The sequence below is a fragment of the Rhinichthys klamathensis genome, unplaced genomic scaffold (assembly GCF_029890125.1).
Source record: "Rhinichthys klamathensis goyatoka isolate OS25496 unplaced genomic scaffold, OSU_Roscu_1.1 h1tg000501l_1, whole genome shotgun sequence".
In the NCBI taxonomy this organism is placed as follows: Eukaryota; Metazoa; Chordata; class Actinopteri; order Cypriniformes; family Leuciscidae; genus Rhinichthys; species Rhinichthys klamathensis.
Window position 1 is genome coordinate 1,483,469 of NW_026606982.1, and position 21,969 is coordinate 1,505,437.

General features: G+C 39.2%; 1 protein-coding gene across 6 annotated transcripts in view; it reads left to right on the top strand.

The window, feature by feature from the left end:
- LOC130072648 (spectrin beta chain, non-erythrocytic 1) overlaps positions 1-21,969 on the top strand; it is a 91,915-nt gene that overhangs the window by 21,771 nt on the left and 48,175 nt on the right. For 4 of the 6 annotated variants that reach the window (XM_056237846.1, XM_056237841.1, XM_056237842.1 and 1 more), the window contains exon 2: positions 17,097-17,281. In XM_056237846.1, the coding sequence (XP_056093821.1) occupies positions 17,125-17,281 (157 nt within the window). In that variant the 5' untranslated portion in view covers positions 17,097-17,124. Of the gene's footprint in view, positions 1-17,096; positions 17,282-19,782; positions 20,208-21,969 lie in introns of those variants that run through there. The other 2 variants (XM_056237843.1, XM_056237845.1) reach the window with 2 other exon arrangements.

The following is a 21,969-nucleotide window of genomic DNA, read 5'->3' on the forward strand; positions in this document are numbered from 1 at the left end:
TGTTTTTTTCATGTTGTAGCACCAACTAGTGTTTTTTTTTACTGTGACCAAATATTGAGCCCATACATGTGTTCCGAGGTTGGTGAAAATATCTCATACCATTCAAGAGTCATACCATTTTAGTAAAAGTGGCTCCGCCCACAGCGTACGTTTTGGCGCCCCTTAGCAACTGTGAATCGAAATTTCTACTTTTTTTCAATAATTATTGATAGTCAGACTTCAGAGAACATTTCTGCACTGGTTTGGTTCCGATCGGACGAAAAACAACAACGACCGGAATTGAAATCGGCTTGAGCCAAGGATCACAGTGATATAAGACACGTGAGTCTACGACAAAGCGTCTAGGAGTTATGAGCAATTTCATACTTTTGCTTGCTGTAGCGCCACCTATTTGTCAATCGGGGTCATACTTTGATAGGTTCTCCCTAAATTGAGGCCTACCAATTGGCCAAGTTTCAAGTCTCTAGCACTTACGGTTTGGTCTGCACGATCAGTTTAGGGGAGAATAATAAAAACCCTTTCAATTACAATATAATAGGGTTTCAGCACTTAGTACTTGAACCCCTAATTAAAAAAATAAATTAATAAATAAAATATTTAAATTTTGGTATTGAAAGTATGGTTAATACTGGTAAAGTGTACCAATAATCACATCTAAAAATAAACACTTTTTGGCATACCATAAAAATAACCTGTAGCCCAGGGCTATTCAACTAGCTTCATTCGAGGGCCGGATTATCAAATCGAAAAGTTGAGGTAGGCCGGTGGGTTGGTTTGGGGGTTTATCTTATTTATGGAAACAACTGTTTTCCTTGGAACAAATAAATAAATTATACAAGCTCATAGCTATTGGTAAGAAATAAGAAATAATTTTTATGCTTAAATGAAAATATTATGACAGTGAGACTTGATAACCACAGGCTACTCACTCCCACCGAATAAAAAATGCTTAAACAGTTTAAAAACTAGGCTATACGCACCTTTACAAAGAAACTGACATAATTTCATAACAAAAAGGAATTATATATTCCTCTACCCACCTAATAAATCTAATGCAATATAAATGACTATAACATAGTATTCAATAAAAATATTCCACATTTCTGTCCAAACCATGGTCAATTACTACAGTACATTCATGGTAAATGTTTGTAAGGGTGGTGATTAGGGTATTTAAAGTCTTCTAATTTCGTTCATGGCACAATGTTTCTCCTGCTTTCTTCATCAGTCTTGTTGGGAATGTTGAGGCTGTTCCATCAGATTTAATACTAGTTAAATCATCGAGTGATTTGTAACAGAGAGGTGTCTGTCGAATTGAAACGCTTCCCACTGGTTGTCGCGACGCTGTTTAATAATAGTGACTGGGAGTATACGCAGCTCCGTGCTGAAACAACTAGTGAGACAACTGAAAACAGCGCTATTTGTTGTTACTGTACTGACCGAGAAACCGCTTCAGATGATTCAGTGACAGAGCGGTCCGAACGAATCCGAATAGTTTCAGACCGTTATGCAAGCGCGTTTAGAAAGAATCGAACAAAAAGAATGATTAATTCACAAATGATTGGTATCGCTGGTTCAGTCGACATAAATACTGGACACACATAATAACTGCTGAAATATTTGCACGTAAAACGTTTCTCAGGTCAATCGGAGCGCGTATCAAACTAAATTAGCCGCACCGCCAGGAAAAGAGGTGGAGGAAGGTTGGTGCCGTCGGGCCGGATGGAGATGATTGGCGGGCCGCCAGTTGAATAGCCCTGCTGTAGCCCATCTGAATTATATAACAATTAGGCTATCCATCCCATAGTGAAAACCATGTCCTACCAAAATTTCATTAACAGTAGAAGTAAAATCTTATTTGTTTTGAAATTTGGGTACATGTAAATCACGTACAGGGGAAGTGTGGTCCCGTCAGCGAGGCACGCAAACATGACGCAACCCTCTACAATGTGAGTAAATTTCACACTGGGCGACTAAATAATGTCTATCATTAGCCATTGGCTAATAAATTCTTAGATTTTACTCACCAGTGTGTGTGTTAGATACCAAGTATAAGTATTTTAAATACATTCTACTGAAATGAACGAAATGCCTCAAAAAGATTCATTCAATAATGCCCAACTCATGTAAATTCCATAATAATAATTGTCAGTCAGTTTCCTTCAGAGATATATAAACTCTGTTCTCCTCTTTGCAACCCTTATTGATTAACTCAGATGACACATTAGAGTATTGACACTACAAACTAAAACCAGAATTGCATAACAGGGACTGGATAATATGCACTTATATAGTGTGTGTGTGAATTAAAGTCCAATTTAGAAAGTGTTCTGAAACTAGACATTTTTCTTTCACCTTATTGGTGGTTTTTTCCATATTGTGTGTATGCATATGATGGTGGTGTGCTGGAGTGTGTGTGGGTGGAGGAGGGGAAGGTGGTGCATGTGTGTAGGATTGAAACAAATTATGTTTTTCTATTCTCTACTATCACATACATCCAGTCAGCATAACAATCATGTACTCTAGCTGTACTCAAATCAATTACGAGAGGTAGAGGATGTAAACAGGGTTAAAATAGAGGCTATTTCTGTGGCGGTGGGGTGCCGATATGAAAGACCATCAAGAGGAGGACAACAGAGAACACACACGCACACACACATGCACATATAATGCCCAGGAGGCATATGGTCTCTTATTTGATCTCTTTATTAAAAGTGTGCAGCCAAAAACAGATCAGCCAGCTGAGACACAGAGAAAGGAAAGTTAGAGTAATGAGGCTGTGAAGAAATGATATTCCACTGGAAAATAAAGGCTGTAATATGTGTGTTGATGTTGGTGCTCTTAAGTCTAGTTGTGTGTGGAAATATAATTTAAAGCAACACCAAGGAACTTTTCCTCAGCGGTCGCCCTACAGGTTGGAAGCGGAATTGTCCATTACCGCTGTCGTAAATAATTTAGCCTACCACAGCCTACTGTCGCGCGCGCACGCTCGCTGTTTATCCAGCACCGGCTTTGGAATCAACAATGGCAGACATCCCAACCTGCAAGAAGTCATTTCAGGGAGGTATATCTTGGTGACTGGATTGTTGACTAGCTTTCGTGAGGCACACTCGCAAGGTCTCTCGCTCTCTCCCTCTCTGCCGTGCTCGCGCTATGTATGTTCTGTCTCGCATGCGCGCTCTAGATTCCGGCAGATTTGAACTAAATTGCGGGCATCAGGGAGACGCTATAGACTTGGGATGTCTGCAATGGCCATAGACAATTTGAGGAAGTGGTGGGGGAAGTGACATATGCCGTAAAGCAGTCGAGTTTTGTAGTTCTTTTTGTGCTCGGGTTACTACCCGAAACCCGAAGTTACATAGTGCGAGTAAAAGCGATACAGACCACGTCAGGCTATGGCAGACGTGTCATTTAACCTATTGTAAGTCGATGTACCATCACAAGGGTCTTGGAAATATATTATGAAGGTTGAAAAGTTACATAGTGTTGCTTTAAAAAGAAATTAGGATATTAAATATGAATACAATATAAAGTATAATTTGAAAATTGTGTATCAGTAAGCTGTTATGAGATAACCAGGCCTGTCGCAATAATCAGTATTTTGACTTATCACACAATATATTACATGACTGCAATCATTTTTGGTGACGCAATATATTGCCCATGTTTACATGACAATCAATGTCACCAACATTTTGCTGATCGTCATGTCATCTTGTCTGTTCTCCATGTCGTAGGCGAAAGCGGAGCTCGGGCAGTTCCTTCATACACAGAGCGGTCATCGACAGGTGAGAAAAGGTGTCATTTGAGGCATTATAGTGTTTTCCTGACAACTACAGACAGTTTGGAAGAACAAGTCTAAATGCACTGGATTTCAAAGCTGCAATCAACTGTTCCGGTGCAAATATAAACGTTACAGCGCAAAATGGTGCACACTAAAATAGTTTTAGCAGCAGATATGGCCTGTTGAAGCTTCTGTGTCTTTGTTCATATCTGACTGCTTAGTAGGGTTTGTGTTTTCAGGAATAGTGTGCATCCGTACTTTACAGAGAAAAGAAGATCAGGGAAAAATATGTCAATGGAAAATCTCACAAAAGTGCCTTTTGTGCATTTGCAAGCGTGTTTTTTTTCTACTTGTTACTTTTTACTTTTTTATTTTTCAGAAAATGTTTATTTATCTGTTAATCAAGTTTCTTTTTAAAATTTAGCATATTGAGTTTTTTGACACTGCCATTCTTTAAACATTTCCATGATCTAAAGAATTAAGAGGTTGTTGTCATTTGAAAGTGTCTAGGACTACTTGCCTTATTATGCTGTTATATCATGATTATATATCCAGTGCCAGAAAATGGTCTTAAAATGACAATAATATCGCTTATTGCAATTATTTCTGGGACAATATATCGCACAACAAAAAGTAGTTATCGTGACAGGCTTAGAGATAACACAATAAATCATTGCATCGGCACAGAGCTCCAGACTAAAATGGTCACAATTACAACAACAAAAAATGTAGATAGGAGCCATTGGCAACAGACAAGAAAACTTCATCCGTTTTCAGCTGGTGCGGAGGCATTGGTTAATTATATCTTTAGAGATGAGCAAGAGTTTTCTGCACCTCTATTCAGAAGCTTTCTGACTCTGCACACAACAACGAACATCTGATTCACTATTGAATGACTCAATGAATCAATCTCGAACTCAGGTGTGATCTAATTTTAATGTAATTTAAGTGGGTAGCATTTTTAGACTGAACAAAATCTAAAGTGATAAAGCAGAAATGGATGAATGGAAGGGAAAAAAAAACCTTAAAAATGGCCCTGGTTTTGTAACGGAATTGAAAACCGTAGTAAACAGCAGTATTTCTCTGTTTTAATAAAAAAAAAAGAAAAAGAGCATTTGGATTTGCAAATGTCTTTGTGTGCTTTTAAATCTCTTTATACTATTAAATCTCTCTTATAGTGCCATTTATATTCTACAGGGCTCTTAAGGTGAAATAAAAAAAAAGGAAACAAAATAGTTCAATTTGAAAATATTACTCTTGGTAGACAGTCCAGATAAATAGGTGGTGTTATTTGTTTTGTCGTCTTACCCACAATGCTACTAATATATGGTTATAGCCACACCATTGTTTGTCCTGAGTGTGAATGCCTTTTATTACCTATTTGAAGGATAGATGCCCTGACAAAGGCATGAGTGTGTGCCTTTATCTCATGCAGTCTGGACCCTGCAGGCATACTCTGAACATGAGGAGCAGTCAGACAAATACACACACACACACACACACACACACACACTTGCCCCTTAAACTTGATCAATTTCCTCTCCTCCTTTTGTCGTCTTGTCTGTAGTAGCAGGAATCAAACAACCAATTAGAAATGGCCAAGTGTGTGTCTCTCTCTGAGATTTTGTGTCAGTCTTGTTTCATTTTATGTACCAGACACTTGCTTGTCAATTATTATTATTAACATTTTACAAGCTCAATGGAGTTACAAGGTTTTGAAAAGAGAATTTCGGAAATTTGAAACGCTTTTGTCGTTTTTTTCCCTCTTCCCTCTTTTGCACCTCGCTTTTAAATAGCTAATCCGACAGCAAAAGTAAAGTGCGCACGGCTGCACAGGCATTCATAAAGGTGCAGAGCGAGCTTTTTCAATTAATTCCTGTGAAAGTTGAGATTCCATAGAAATGAACTGAAAACGCTCGCTCTGCACAGTTATGAATGCCTGGACGGCCATATGCATTTTACTTTAGAATTAGCGCCAATTCGGGTGCGGCAATTGCTTGAATGGTAGGTTTTTTATTATTCTTAATGAAAAACACAACAACAAAACAGTACAATGACAAACTCGCTTAAATAGATGCTTTTACATTTCTCTTTGAAACCAAATCGTCTTGTCAGTCAAGACTGAGGTGAAATCTGACTCCTGCTACTGATCTGTGCTGCGACTCTTGTTCGGCTAACGCTGCATTGAGCAGACATGTTCAGTTTTTAATTTTAGTGTCTGTTCTCTAACTTGAACTAAATTGTTATTATTATAAAAAATCAAAACGAAGGTTGGGGGCGGTGCGGCGCTGGGCAAGCGACGTAACCACTCTTGCGGATGAACACGGGTAACACCGATTATCGCATCAAGCCTTATCACTTCTGAGAAACCCCCAGAAAAAGGGATGCAATTTATTGATTTTATTTTGTTATTATTGATTATCACTATATGGAAGCTCATAAAATCAAATTTGGACTTGTTCACAATCATGTTAACTGCATCTGGGCCAAATCTCAAAGCAATCAAAAGTTAATTTGGAACCATGTGGTAGCCTTTTTATCAAAAGTCCGGAAAAAAAAAAATCTCTCCAAACAATAGATCTGAGTGATTTATGGAACATGATTGATTTCCATTACACGAGAGTAGATGTTAAAACTTCATGCTGATTTGTACTCGGCTTTCGCCAAGATAAGCAAAACTAAGACGTAGCTTTACAGTAAACTATGCTTCTCCATCCATTTACGCTTCTTTCCATATGGTGGTGTGACTCCCCTTCTGTCCGGCGTTAACGGCTGCAGTGTACTTGGCGCGTCAGCGCACACGACGGCTGCAACTACAGGACCAGCACGACAACCGTCTGGATTGAGCCGAATAGGGGACATCTCTAGGGTCTTTAAGTGGGCACCTTCCGTCCTCAGTGTTTCGTCGACTAGCCCACGACACCTCAAGAGGGCTCGACAGTGACTCTGGCGTCCCAGAGTCACCCCCCTCCGTCCCCCACTCAATTTAGTCCAGCTTGCTGACCTCTACATTCCTCCTGCTGCTGAGACCTAACCACAATCTCACAATCTCTCCGCAACCCGACCATACGCGCCAACCCGTTTGACTAAGGCTGTCGAGCCCCACTGGTGCGTTAATATGCAGTTTCAGTGGACAACGGTTCCGTATGGGATACCACCTACCGCAAAACACAATACCACCCGTCATTCACGCAATAACGTATACAAATAAATCAACAGACTCTTCAAGTTTTCAAGAATTCTACGAAACCGTAGCGTGGCGGCCTGCACACAGCCAGCTAGAATCTTTCCGTCTCAACCACAGCCAGCTGCTGCTCCTTTCTGCTGCTTCAGATAAGTTCTTTACTGTGCAACGCAACTCTTGGCCGCTGAATCAGATGTCTCTGAGGAACCGGGTTGTAGAGTGTGCCACAAAACCTCGGCAACCCACTTCCACTGGATAAACCTGGACTCTCCATCTTCGCTGTTCTGCTTCAGTGGCCAGATGAGCATACCGCAGTTTCTTCCTCTCATATGCCTCATCTACCGCATCCTCCCATGGCACTGTTAACTCTATCAGTTGAACAATGCGTGCTGATCCAGACCACAAAACAATATCTGGTCGTAGGTTAGTGGTGGCAATCTCAGGTGGAAAAATAAGCCGTTGATCAAGATCAGCCAGCATCTTCCATTCCCTAGCAGCTTCCAGTTGTCCTGGGCGAGAATTGGTGTTAACACCTTTTCTTGGTGGTTGCTCGCCTGGGCGGAGGAATATTGTCTTCTGCGTGTAATGTCTTGCTAGAACAGGTGGCAACTTATTGGTCATGTTACGCTTGCCTTCTAATGCTAAAGCCAAACATCGCAGTACTTGGTCATGGCGCCAAGTAAACCGACCTTGGCTAAGAGCCACCTTACATCCTGTCAAAATGTGCCTTAATGTGGCCGGTGATGAACACAAAGGACAAGAGGGATCCTCTCCTACCCAGAGGTTTAGGTTCTGCGGTGATGGGAGAACATCATATGTTGACCTAATAAAGAAACTGATCCTACTCTCTTCCATTGACCAAAGGTCTTTCCATCCCATCTTACGTTGTTCAACACTCTCCCATCTCATCCACTCTCCCTGCTTGGCCTGGGAAATGGCCTTTATACACCTAATCCTCTCCTCCTGCTTACGCACCTCGTTGACTACCAGCTTCCTCCTTTGAGCTGGGCCTGCCTTGTACCATTTAGGAGGAGCTAAACTGAGCCCAAAACCCCCTCTTCCATGCTGTACCTGTCCCACGATATCCCCAATTTGAAGGGCAGCCTTTGCCTCTACTACAGATTTCTTTGCTGACCACTTTCTACCAGTTTTTAACACAGGGGCTGCCTCCCTTACACATTTGTCGCGTGACTCTACTAAGGTCATTTCCAGTCTGACCTTGGCACACTTAAACTCCTCGGTTAAAGCAGAGACTGGCAGCTGCAATATTCCTTTACTATAAAGTAAGAACTACTTGCATGTGTAAACACCACAATAAAGCATACAATTTTTTATAATAGGCTAGTTGCACGTGGCCGCCATTTTGGATTTTTGATCAGCGAGTGTGCGGTTAGACACTTCCGGTTTCGCTTTACGCCCGGTGCAGGGAGCCGGAGAAAGCCGAAAATGATCTCTTGTAGTTGTTTATAGAATCAATTATAACATTTAAAATACTACTAAGATATATTTTACTATCACATGAGCAAATGGCAATTAAATGCACGGATGCAAAGTCAGATTAATGAATGAAATACAACTGTTCATGCACGAACAGAAGATTGTCTTGGTCTCATGCTGCATACGCAATGAGAATTATGCCTTCTGTAAACATTGAGTTACAACTACGATTATATTTGATTATATCAGCAGACCTGATTTTGCGGGAATCGGAGAGAACTTGCTATTATTATACTAGGTGAATAAATATAGATTTTATATTAGATGTCTTTTTGCAGTGATATGCTTTAAATTGCTAATGTTAATGACGGCGCTGACCGGCGCTGTGAACCTCATTAATAATATAAAACTCATTTTAACAGCACGGGTCTATTCAATCTAAATAATTAAGTGAAAATAATAATCCAATCGCTAAAAAACACATTTCCAAATAAGCACATACATTCCATTAGGAAAGACTAGAGAGATTAAATGCGTTCTTACCGGATTCAGTGCATCTTGAATTTATATTTTTTGTCTGATGGCAGCTTCGAGTAGGGGCTTCTCATTCATTATGTGTCTAGACACATCTCCTTTTTTAGGTTCACCTGTAACTGGTTTTTACCATGTTTTTTTCTCCCATTCCTTATACGAACAAGACGCTTTTTCTTCTCGGGAGGCCAGATCCATTTTTCTGTTGCAGTTTTTTTTGTCTGTGTGTGTGGGGGTTTCTCAGTGTTTGTTTTCCCTCTCTGACTAGAACCAATAAATACGGCTGTGCTGCGCATGTTCAGTGTTTTATTATTAACATTTTTTATTGTAGAATTGTCATTTAAAGGACGATGAAATGAAATGATGCAGACGAAATTAAAATGCGGGACACTGCTTATGACTTGCGGGACGTGGGACAAAGCTTCAGATTTCGGGACTGGTCACCAACGGGGAATGCATGAAAAGCTGACTTCTTTGTTTTAACGTGTTTCATAACGAGAAACAGTGAAGTGCTGAGGCTGTCACCTCTGAAAGGCAAGTCGCCTCCCTTGAATTTTAAAAACACTCATGTGCATCAAAAGCATCTGTCATCAGAGGGTGACAAAAACACCCGGGTCGTCGGCATTACTTTATTTGGTAACATTGTTATTGCTCTAACTGTTTGTATTTTAGTATGTCATTTAAATGCATATAATTTTCAGCGTATTTCACCTGTGCGTTTCTATGCGTTCTATTACTGCATTTATTTTGTGCAAGTGAGATGAGTAAAGATCATCTTAAATCATAAATATTTCATAAATCATTATCTGTTTTTTTTTATAAGCAGCACATACAGTATTTGCTGTAAAATATTCACAAACTTATAGCTAGGCCTATATTAAATTGTTTGTGTTAACTAACGTTACAGTTAAAAATGTAAATTACTCGCAATTATTACGATTTTATTTCGCCGTCGTTTTTATCTATAAAGATAATTGATGCAAAGAAAGCATGTAAGGAAAATATGTGTTGATAATATTGATCGAGCAACTGATGTAAGTAAGTGAAAATATATGAAAAAAGAAATGAGAAAATAGTAGGCCTATTTATGGAGATAAATAAGACAGGGCAAACGTGTGAATGTTCAGGCGGTATTGTATGCAAACAAATATAATCGTAGTTGTAACTCAATGTTTACAGAAGGCATAATTCTCATTGCGTATGCAGCATGAGACCAAGACAATCTTCTGTTCGTGCATTTGTATTTCATTCATTAATCTGACTTTGCATCCGTGCATTTAATTGCCATTTGCTCATGTGATAGTAATATATATCTTAGTAGTATTTTAAATTATATAATTGATTCTATAAACAACTATAAGAGATCATTTTCGGCTTTCTCCGGCTCCCTGCACCGGGCGTAAAGCGAAACCGGAAGTGTCCAACCGCACACTCGCTGATCAAAAATCCAAAATGGCGGCCACGTGCAACTAGCCTATAACAAAGAATAAGTAACAAGTAATTAGTTTCTGGTTGATGACGAGTCTTGATGATCTTCCAGCACTGTTTCAGCTGTGCGCTCCTATTCTATGGCTGCGTTTACCCTTGGCATTAACATGCGACCTGTATCCAGATGTTGTCCACATACACATTGAAAAGACAAGTGTAAACACGCTTCTGATCGGAATGTTATCCGATCAGCGTGTCCAGGTTCGGAGGTAGTCGAGGACGCATTGTGTTCGGATCTCAGTGTAATGTAAACATAATCCAGCCATCGTGTCTGCGTTCACAGTTGGACGTCACACAAAACCTCTGTCATTATTCCCCCTCCAGGAATTGCTGCACTTAGCTGTGTGGTTTTGCGATACAGTCGAGTGCGATGTACATCGCAAATATACTGAAATATTTGCTTTCGCACCCTAAAGTTGTTGAACCATTCATTTTCTGTAAAGAACATGCATTTTTCTCACCACAGCTGGCAACTTTCTCGGATACGTTTCTCAGTACCGTTTACATTACGGCATCTATCCACATTATTAGTACTTGCAGCCTCTTCATCCTCCTCATTTTGCAAGATTTGTAAAATGTACCCCGACTGAAAACTGTTTTTAGAAGAAAACCCACCACTTCAGGTCGACTTTGCACCGGAGCCATCCTTTTTCTTTTTTTTTCCCGTGCGAATGCGAGATCTGATCTGTGATCCAGATACAGAAGCCACTTGATGTGGACAGGTGTAAATGCACCGTGTCCTGATTGTGTCCTGATTGGCTTATGATCCGATCTACTGCATAATGCCAAGTGTAAACGTAGCCTGTGGCACACTGTAAATCAAGACCTGTCAATCAGGGCGATCAGCCCAAACCATGTGCGCTCCAGCTGTAAGTGAGTGTCCGATTGCTCTCTACACATCATCCCATCCCACCCTGTCGCCTGTTTGTGGTTTGTCCCTCTTCGGACCACTGTTGGTAAATTCTCACCACTGCTGCTGACCAGGAGCAACTCACAAGCCTTGCAATTTCATAGAGACTCTGACAAGGGACCAAACTGTTATGGCAAGGTGACTGGTTCAAAGTCGCTCAGATCTTTATTCCTGCCCATTTCTCCTGCATCCAACATGTTGATTACAAGAACTGATTGTTTGCATACCGTCTAATCTACCCAGAACTTAATATGTGGCCTTGTTAGGAGATGATAAACGATATTCGCTTCACCTGTGACTGGTCAGTATGTTTTAGCCTTTATAGTGTTTGAGTAAAGAAAATGCTGCACTTATTCAAATATCTAGTTCTTCATTTACCCTTGCACTGCAAACAAGCTGAGACGGTCCAAACTGTCCATATGGCACTTCCTTGACGATAGAGGCGCGGTTCAGTTATGAGGTTAGACCGACAGTTTGAGGATCCAATGGAGTTACAAGGTTTAGTTAGCCTAGTCACAAGCTCTTTTTAATACTTTTCATTGGTTTAAAATGTGCAAAACCCACAGACAGGTGTAAAGTGTGAAATATATTATTGATTATGAAAAAATAAATAAATATGAGGTTACGAGGTTTCGTCCCAACAACGTTGCTATGAAAAGAATCTGAGCTGAATTGCCAGAGGCTAATGTCATTGTCATAGATGTACTCTATAAACGCTCTTCACCAAACAATGAGCAAAATGAAGTAGCCTATATATTATAATAATAAAAGGGCAGAACGTTCTTTAGGCACGTGCATATTTTCTCTTTTGAACATAATAAATCAGTTCACAATAAATAAATATTTCTCTTTATTTTTCTGCAATCACATTAAAGATGCTGTTCATAATAATATATAAAATATTATTACCTTTGTTGCATATATGATTTCATGATTGTTATAAATTTAAAACCTGTATTTGATGTTTAACAGCAAATAATATTTTGCTCTGTCTTTCTATTTTGCACTCTGTTTGATGGTTTGTGCACGGCACTCAATGAAGTACTTGATATTTAACAATTACAGTAGCCAGCAGTTGGGTGACACTGTTTTGTATAACTGAAATGCTTGATTTATAAGAATATAACAATAAAATGTAAAAGGAAAGTCTTTTTTTTTTCTCTCACAGAAATGCATTTTTTGCTACTTTAAAATGATGTCACTGATGGTCATACTCTATGGATAGCACAAAGACCCCAAATGATTGATTATTATTGTATTGTAGCTGTACATTTTTGTAAAATGCCATTGATTTGTAAAAGGCAGGACTAGGGTGGGTCATTGGTTTTTAAGACACCGTTAGTGTCTTTTTATATATTTCTCTTCCTCATTCTCTCTTTTAACATTAATACAAATCTACTTATCCCTTTCTACTCTATTCTTCTTTTCTTCATAGACACACACACAGTGTCATGGGCTGGAGTGGGATGGGTGTGTCTGATCTGCTGTGTTACAGCACCCCCCACCCTACCAGATTGGGATTATCACTACTCAGATTTTAACACTCCTCAGCAGCACCCTTCAGGCAGGTTTTTGGAGATGTACACTAGAGCAGGTTAAAGAGATTTGGAAGGTGGGACCTGCTTTGTGTCTGGAAGGGCTGCACCTGAGTCCCTGTCCTCAGGGGAGTGAGTGTGTGTGTGCGTGCATGCATGCACAGAATTTGTTCATTACAAACAATTGCTTGACTGACCCACCATTTCTGTCCTGGGACAGGGAACGGTCTATGGTTACCTCACCATGAGAGTCTTTTTTGATATGGTACAGGCGTGGCTCGTTTTAATGAACAACAAAGTCTGTTGTATGGTGCTTTTTGTTCTTTTTGGATCTTGGCAGCTTAAATCACCAGTCAAAGATCTCATTGTGTTCATCACAGCAGAAACATACAGGTTTGAATCAGTATGAGATTGGAATGTTCATTTTAGATTGAACTATTCCTTAAATGTCCATTATTCTGAATGCTTTGATGAATAGAGCTACATGAGGAAAACAGAGAAGAGGAAGTGTTGTTTTTATTCTGCAGAGATTTGCCAATATATAATAACTGAAACTATATTATTTATGAAAAAATATGTTTTCGTTATTATTTTTTTCGGGTATAATATGGTATAATATTATAATATATAATATTTTTTAATCCGGTAACTAAAATACAGAAAGGAAAAATCTGAAATAGCCTACTAATGGTCATCAAAGACTTTGTCAGACAGGGTTTCACTCTTAAGACAAAATATGTTAAAATATGCTCCACAATTTGTTAAATTTGCTCTACAATAATTTTTATGGTCAAAGTGCTACTAGGTGTAAATTATGAGCAACCTGAAACAACATAATGAAAACCTGTTTCAAACAGTTATGAAACTGCTACTGAGAGCTGAGCAAATCAAAATGCTTATTTTAATAACATGCCTGGTAGATATTTGACAGAAGGTGTGTGTGTGTGTGTGTGTTTTGTGTCAGTAACTGAGGCGCTAGAGGAGTGTGTGGGTGTAATCCAGGATAACTGCTCTATGTACAGTCTCTATTTTCAGCACTTCCTTATTCTACACGCTAATGGGATTTGAAACTGCCTTCCTTCTCTCTTTGTTTGGGTTGAGATCCCTCCAAAATACGGGTTTATCTCTGTGTGCCTCATGCACACAAACTCACACACATTCATTCTGCTGTATCACAGAAATATACCTGTTTCTTCTCAGACCAAATAATGATGCAACATGTACACTGTCTTGTCTGTCTGTCCATCTATCTTTTACACGTTTAGCCCTTGAGGTTTATTGACTCATTGTGTATTTTCTAGGGTTGGGTACCGTTCCCCTTTTTTAACGGTACCTGAAATTCGTGACAGATGGATAGATAGATAGATTACCATCTTATTTTCACTTTAAATAAAATGCTAACATTCACTTTTCTTCCGTTCAGTGATAATTTGGAAAGAAAACGTGATGGAAGCGTCATGTTACTATAGCAATGAATGCAACTTTAATTGTGTGGAAAGGGGCAATTAAATGCCACACAGAATTTTTTTAATTTTTTATTCCATTGCGCTATGTTGCCATCCTAGACATTACTGACTGTTGCGCTCAATCTCATCTCACTTCCATATTTTGCAGAAATGTGGCACTCAAGTTAAAATAACTTTTAAAAAATGCGTCTCTAGACCTGCGTCTCGAGATTTTATCCACAAAAACGCGTCCTATGTGAATGACCCTGCCCTAACTGACTGAAAGATGAACAGGACATTCTTATTGCCTCGTACATTCCATGCAATAAATACACGTTCTTAAATGAGCGATGTTTGAATCAAAAATTTTATCAGAGCTGTGTATTAATATTTACAAGTAAATATGAAGATACATATTCACGAAGATTGCTACAACTCGTAATTTACACCTTGATAGCAATCAAACATTTCTGCCCATTTTCGTTTGTTTTTTTGTCAGCCTCTGCCTTTTTTGCTACAGACTGAAGCGCTAGTAGCCTATATAACGCAATGTGCCGTTACTTTCAGTTAATAAAGGAAAAATCCTGTAAATTTCTGGTGTTATTTTTGTGATTGTTTGGGGCATTCTACAGCCCTTCATCAAACCTTTCAACACAGAACCCACCTCAGAATCAGATTGCTTTTAATCAATGCACAAATCATAAAAACAGATCAACACTATCTGTTCCTAAATTTGGATTGGGGGGGGCAAGGCAGACATTTGGCTGGGCTCAGCCCACCCCTGCCCATGCCTAGAACCGGCCCCGCACACACATATCGTTAGTATTCTTAAAGCTGCAGTGTGTAGTTATGGCACCGACAGGTTTCAAGTTAGCCTACACAGAAAAAAAATCACAATCAAACACTTGAATACTATTTAAGCCTTGTCAAAGAGTATCTATCATTTGTCTTGAGTTTTTTCAAAAATCTCAGTTCAGAGTAATGTTTGCTAGTTTGTTTAGATTCTAACTGTATTGCAGCAAGTAAATACATGCCCTTATAAGGTCATCAATGAATCTGAATTTTACCATCATGAGCACCTGGGGTTCCTTTGTTTGTGTGTCCCTGGAAGGCCTTTTGTATCCTAGAGTCGTCCCCCACCCCCCTTGCTCCCCTTATGACTGATGGAGCTGTCGGTGAAGTGATGCTCAGGGTGAGGCGAGTGGATTAAAGCTGGACCCTGCTGGGAGAGAATGGGCACATAGACACACGCTTGCTCACACTGATCCAGATCACCATACAGCCATGCACAAAGACTTCATAAATCACTGCATTTGAGATACATTTCCATGAAAGGATGCACATGTTGGCTCTGTTCCAAAACCTATTGAGCTGCCTTGTCTACTGCTAACATAGGCAGCTGCCTTCTAAGGTGTAACGAAACCTCGAAAAATCCAGTTAATTTTTTATTTTATAATCTTAAATTATGGTATTGCATTCTCTGCGAAGGATACATACAATGCTGCCTTACAATTTTGAAAGTATCTTAGAAAGAAACAATCATTTTGGCGAGTATGCCTTGGCTCCAAACCTAGTGAGCATTTTAAGGAAGCAATCAACTTCAAATTTGAAGTTACACTGACGCTCTGAATTTGTTAAAACAAAGGTATTAATCTTAATTGTTATTGGTCCCCTTTTTATCAACCTAAGCGTGTTTGTTCGTCATTGTATATGCATATTATCTCAGAGAGAGTCCAGTGTCCTTGAGTACAGGTGCAAAAAACATAAAAAGGAAAGACCAGTGTATGAGGGATGCACATTTTTCCTGATCTTCTGGCCCTGGAGGTTTGTGATGCCCTGAGACATTTATGGGATAAACTTTGTCCCACAGGCAATGGTCTCTTTTTCCTTCCAGAATCTCTGGATTCTAAGAACTCATCTTTATGTTGGGATTAGCACAAGGGATTGCTCAGTCTGAAGGAGGGCATGAGGGATTTCACTTAATCTGTATTTTTGTTTAGGTTTGAATTAATCTTAGTTTATCTTCATGTTAACTATTTCTTCCTGCACTGTTTTGTGCTTTTTCTCTTGATGGAAATAAAGTGTGTTGCCTTCTGTAATATTTTGTTCTGCCATAACATTTCAGCAGCACAAAGATCACAGATGCAGGGTCCAAAATTAATCTGCCCAAAATGGTTTAATTAAGAGCATTTACAGACTATATTTCTTGCCGGCCATGAAACTGCTTATGTTTTAAATAAATATAATTTAAAATGCAATTTATTTTATATCGTGAGGGATAAATATCATTCACAGAATATCAAAAATCAGTTTTTAAATAATAAATTGTTGCAGTTCCTAATACAAAACCTCTTTTGTTTCCATTTGTCACTTGTTAATTATGGCCCCTGTTCTGATGTTATTGTGATATCTTGTGCAAATAAATACTAAACTCGTGCAGATTGCAGGTGGGTCCAGTTTGTGCTGTATACCAGGTTAGACTAACCTCGTCCTCATCCTCATTTTGTTACTGAGATATCATATCTATTGCTGTCCCTTTTTCAATCTGCTTTCAGTCATATTTGAACATCTAGTTTATATAGTATTTGTTTTGATTGAATGTATTGATCCACCTTGTCCAGCATACAGTATAAGGCTTGTATTTTTTCGCTGCTAAATGTGCAGCAACTGTGATGCAGATGTGATTGATATCCTATCCTCCAGCTTTCCTCTCACGTTTACTGTGATCTCTAATAAAGAGTTTATTTGTCATTGTCTTTCTTTGTACTTCTCTGATTTTCAGGGCAGCTGTTGAGTTTCCAGCTGAGACCATGAGCACCATCTCACCGACTGATTTCGACAGCGTCGAGATCCAGCAGCAGTACAATGATATCAACAACCGCTGGGACCTCACAGCCGAAACAGAGTGGGATAATGAGAACAGTTCTGCACGTCTGTTCGAACGTTCCCGCATCAAAGCTCTCGCAGGTCAGTTACATTTTTTTTATGCATATGTGTGTGAGTCGAGGTTTAGTTTTTGCACCCATGTGCTTCCTGTTTGTTAGCATGCTTTCTTCTTAAACAGCTAGTTTTCAACAGGTTGCATCATGTGATTCTGTCCAGTAGGGGGTGGCATAAGGCAACATGTTCAAAAAAACAATTGAACCACCTTGACCACATTCCACATGCTCTTACAGTGATCTTAGAGAACTGTATGCATGATAGTATAGTAAAACCGTTTGAAGTGTATGTTTGTAGAATGGCTTAACATTGTTGAAAAGGCATACTATACAATGAACATCAGTGCATAACACAGTAGTTGATGCGTGTTAAAGTGCAGTAAGATACCATCTTTTGACAAGCAGTGACTTGATATCCACATTCTTCCAGTGCTGTTATTCACCCTGTTACGCCCCCTCATTCTCTCTCCAGTGTTTTTTTTTATGTCATTTTTATGACCTGCTGTATCTCTTACTTGTTTTCTTTCTGCCTGTCAATGGATGTGTTGAAGCCAGTTGTTGTCATGCTCTTTCACACATCTGAGGCACATAATGAATCAATTTGTACATGCCTTTAAAAGTTGCACTCAAAGCTGCAGATTTGAACTTCGTTGAGTGTACATATACAGGAGCGGGACTGATAAAATTGTCCACAGGAGTCAGCTAAATCTGACAAAACCTCCCTTTGGGGATATCTGGGGAAATCCTCAATGGTATAATGTTTTATAAATAAAGTAATTAATGGCTGGAAAAAGAGTAACACGGGGCTTAATAGAATTCATAGCAGCACCTGCTGGTCGGTGTAATTGAGTGTCATTTGAGAGGAGTTTAATTCACTCTGTTGTCTTTATGCATCAAACCCACCATGTAAAAACCACCATATCGATCACATAAACACCAGGCAAAACATGAATTCCTAAAAGCACGGACAGGAGAGAAGGGAAACTGAGAATACTGAGCTAGAATGTCTCTTAAAGGACAGAGCAGAGCAGGGGTCTCAGAGGTCCAGCACTCATGTCTCTCACACCCATACACAGTTAACCTCTGTGCCTCTCTCACGCTCCATATCTTTTTTCGTTATATAAACAACACACATTGACATCAAGTATTATCATTATAACAAACACATTTTATTACAGCTAAATCCAAGCTATAGAAAGACAGTATAGTAAGTGGTTCTGAAAATTCTTAAAAATTTGGTTTCATTTTTTTCTCCTATTTATGCATTCTTTTTTTGCCAGTGCTACCTGATTTCGTTTAAATATTTTAACTTCTACAGTCACATAAAAAAAGATCATATCGCAATACTTAATGTCAAAAGACTTATGTGAATGAATATATGTTACTTGGACATTGAGAATATGGTATTATCAAATCCCTGTACATTTTCTTTATCCTCCACTTCCCCCCATTTTGTGAGGGTTTAGAGTTTGCTTTGATAAAATGCTCTCTTCCAGTGACACGCTGGCTGACTGTTGGCTTAGTGCTTCTGGCCGTGGTATGACCTGTGACCTCTGCTCTTTGATGGTCACTGCTGGTGACACTGCTACTAATCAGCACAACCTGCCACTGTACTGGTCTTCATTACTCCACTTCCTCTTGTAAAATCTGTACACACAAAAAAATGTGTGTGTGTGTATTAGCAGTTCTGTTTGTGAGGGGTAGAAATTCCCTGAACAAGCCTTTTGATCATGCGCTTATAAAATAGCTAGTGTTTTCTGAACCATTAGTAGGCATTACATCATGAGATGAGTTTTCTGTCACCGCCAGCATTGCCAGTTCATGGGTGTGAGGTGGTGCACACACTTGCACAGGAAGAAAGACAGCACTCGCTTGTTGAGTCTTTCTCAAGTACTTCCTTCCTGTCTTAACGTCTTATTTTATCTGTGCACGTGCTTCAGAAGTGAGAGAGGGACTTTTTGACATGATTAATTGAAGGCAAAGGTCTTACTACCCCTTAACTTAAAATTCACTAAAACTTAATTTTACATAAAAATCCAGGCTGGCATAAAATAAATGCAAACTTTTTTTTCTCAATGGTTTCTGCTGACAATCTGATCACCTCCTGAGGTTGGTCCCACACGCCCATTTCTCCTGTGAAACCATCAATCGCTTGACTACTTCTCCACCCCCAGTCCACCTTCAGAAATGGTTCAGCCCACACCTCCCCTCTGTCTGTCTGTCTTGCTCGCTCAGCCTGGGATTTGCTCCTCCCACACACACCTTATGCAAATGCCAAAGCTCAGAAACCGAGAGAGAGAGAGTAGGAGGCTTTGTTTACTTAGGAAGCTGAGTGCAGCTAGTTCTGCAGGCTTACTCAAACAAGGTGTGTGTGCGAGAGAAAGCAAGAAGAGTTTTGCACTGAGAAAAGTGCATTTGAAGAAGAGAAGAACAGAGAACGAGTTGAAAGAAGAATATTTTGTTCTTACTATACCTTTTTCTTGCTTCAACGGATTGTGGGTTCCTTTTTTTGCCAGAAAAAATTGCCAGAGTCAATTAAAGGAAGAAGTTTTTTTTTTTCAAACGGATGAAGCAGTATGGCGCGGTTTAGCATGCACTGAAACGCTCGGATGCATGCGCGCACCTGGAGAGTTTCTGTTTCTAAACCCAACTTTTTTTTTGGACCTTTGAGGAAAGTTTATATTTTGGACTTTTCATTTTTCAACTTTACATTTTATCTGCTATGCTCATGACTTCCGGCTTTACTCTTGTGGGGTGATTTAATTGTTTTGGATGTAAGTTGAGAGTGAGGGTTGGAGGAAGGATTCACTGTGAAAGCGAGTGAGCATTACAGTGAAAGAGAAGAGACATGGATTTTGATCCACGTGAACATGAGCCATGTCTCTCGCCAGCTGCCTTTGTAAACCAGGTGCAGTATTCCAACATCCTGGAAGGCCGTTTCAAACAGCTGCAAGGTAAGACTGTTTGTTCTCGGCTCATACCTCATATTCTCTCTCCTTTTTCTTTCTCAGATGCATCTGTGAAAGAGTAGCTTAGCCTCCCAGCTAACCTTGTCTTTTGAACCACTTAAACATTATGAATCCCCTGAGACAGTCAACAACCTTGAATGTCACAATCAAAAAGTTAATGTGACCTCTATCAGATCTAACTGGAAGACATGTTTTCCATGACAGACTGAACCCCATCATCATCTAACTTTCAAAAGTTAGGTGGTGCACATATGTGGTGGTTGTGAAATCACAAAGTGGTAAAGGGTTAACTCATAATTATTAATCAGCTGTATTTGCTGTTAAAACAACATTATAAGAAAAGTACGGAAATCACTTCAATGGCATTATGAATTGATATTTTTAGATTTTAATGTGGTTATATAGGCCTGTATGCTGATGAATTTAGTTGTAGTAATGAACAACTTTCTTATCTCTCTCTCTGCACCAAGAATGGTGCAGATGAGGAAATAGGCTTACAATGATTTATTTTTATGCCTGTGCATGAGAGAGAGAGACACAGAGACCTGTGCTGGTCTCCTAGAGAGTGGCCTTATTTCAGGTACCGCAGGGCTTTTGCCCCAGATCCAAATTACACCATGTTAAAATGGGAGCGAGCGGACGAGAGAGAAGTATAGAATGTAAAGGTGTAGGAGAGGGAGGATAAGAGAGGAGGGGATAACAGGGTTGGAAAGAAGTGGAGAGGAACAGACGGGAAGGAAAGAGGATAAGAAGGGGAGCACAGAGGGTAATAGAACTGGATAGAAACTCCTATTGTGTGTATTAATATAGAGTTCATTCGGAAGAATGTTCTTAGAATTTGTTTTTTGTGTGAGTGGGTGTATCATTCATTCGATATTTTTTTTCTCTTTGAAACTAAAATTTTTACAGGAGCCACATAACATGTGTGAACTCTTTCAATCCCCCCCGCAGGACGCGAGATCTGATCTGCTTTGTGTTTGTGTGTGCGCTTGAGGTCATGGGGAGTGTTTCTCAGTTAACAGGGAGATAATGAATCAAGCATTGTACTTTTCAGGCCTATTATCTGTTGTATAGGAAGAATGACATCTGCAAAACAGGCATTGAATATGAACACACACCTCAAGAGTCCCTGTTAGCAAATCCTAAAGTTAACCCTGAATTCTGCAAGCAAAGTTTCTTGTTGTCCAGTCATCTGTTTTGAATCTCTATTTAAAATGATTAGGTTGAGTTTTTTGTTTGACGTGTTTGGTCCATGTTATCGTTTCACAGAAAGCTCTAGACCAGTGGTTCTCAAACTTTTTGACTTTGTCCACAACAATATTCAAAGGTCCCTTGACTTCTCAAGTCGTTCGTGAATTTGTGCATAAAGATATTTAAACCATATTTTTTATTCACAATTTCTACCCGATAAAATATTTCAGAAGGTATTCCTTTTGTATTCATAAAATGTATCAAATATCTTTGAAGCAATAAGATTTTATTAATTTACATGACATTTCCAGGTCTATAAATTAACATTTTAAAATTAGGGTGGCGCATATATTCAGGCTTTTCAAGACCATGTGAATCCTGGTTCTTCAAAAAAAAAAAAAAAAATTGTTGAGGGAGTGATTTAAAATAAGATTTTTTTATTTTTTTTTGTAGTTCTTTTGGCATATTTTTATGTTTGTTTTGTTTTATTTGAAATCATTTTAAGTCATCTTGAGGCCCCTATGAATGTTTGCGTGCAGGTTGATGGATGTCAAAC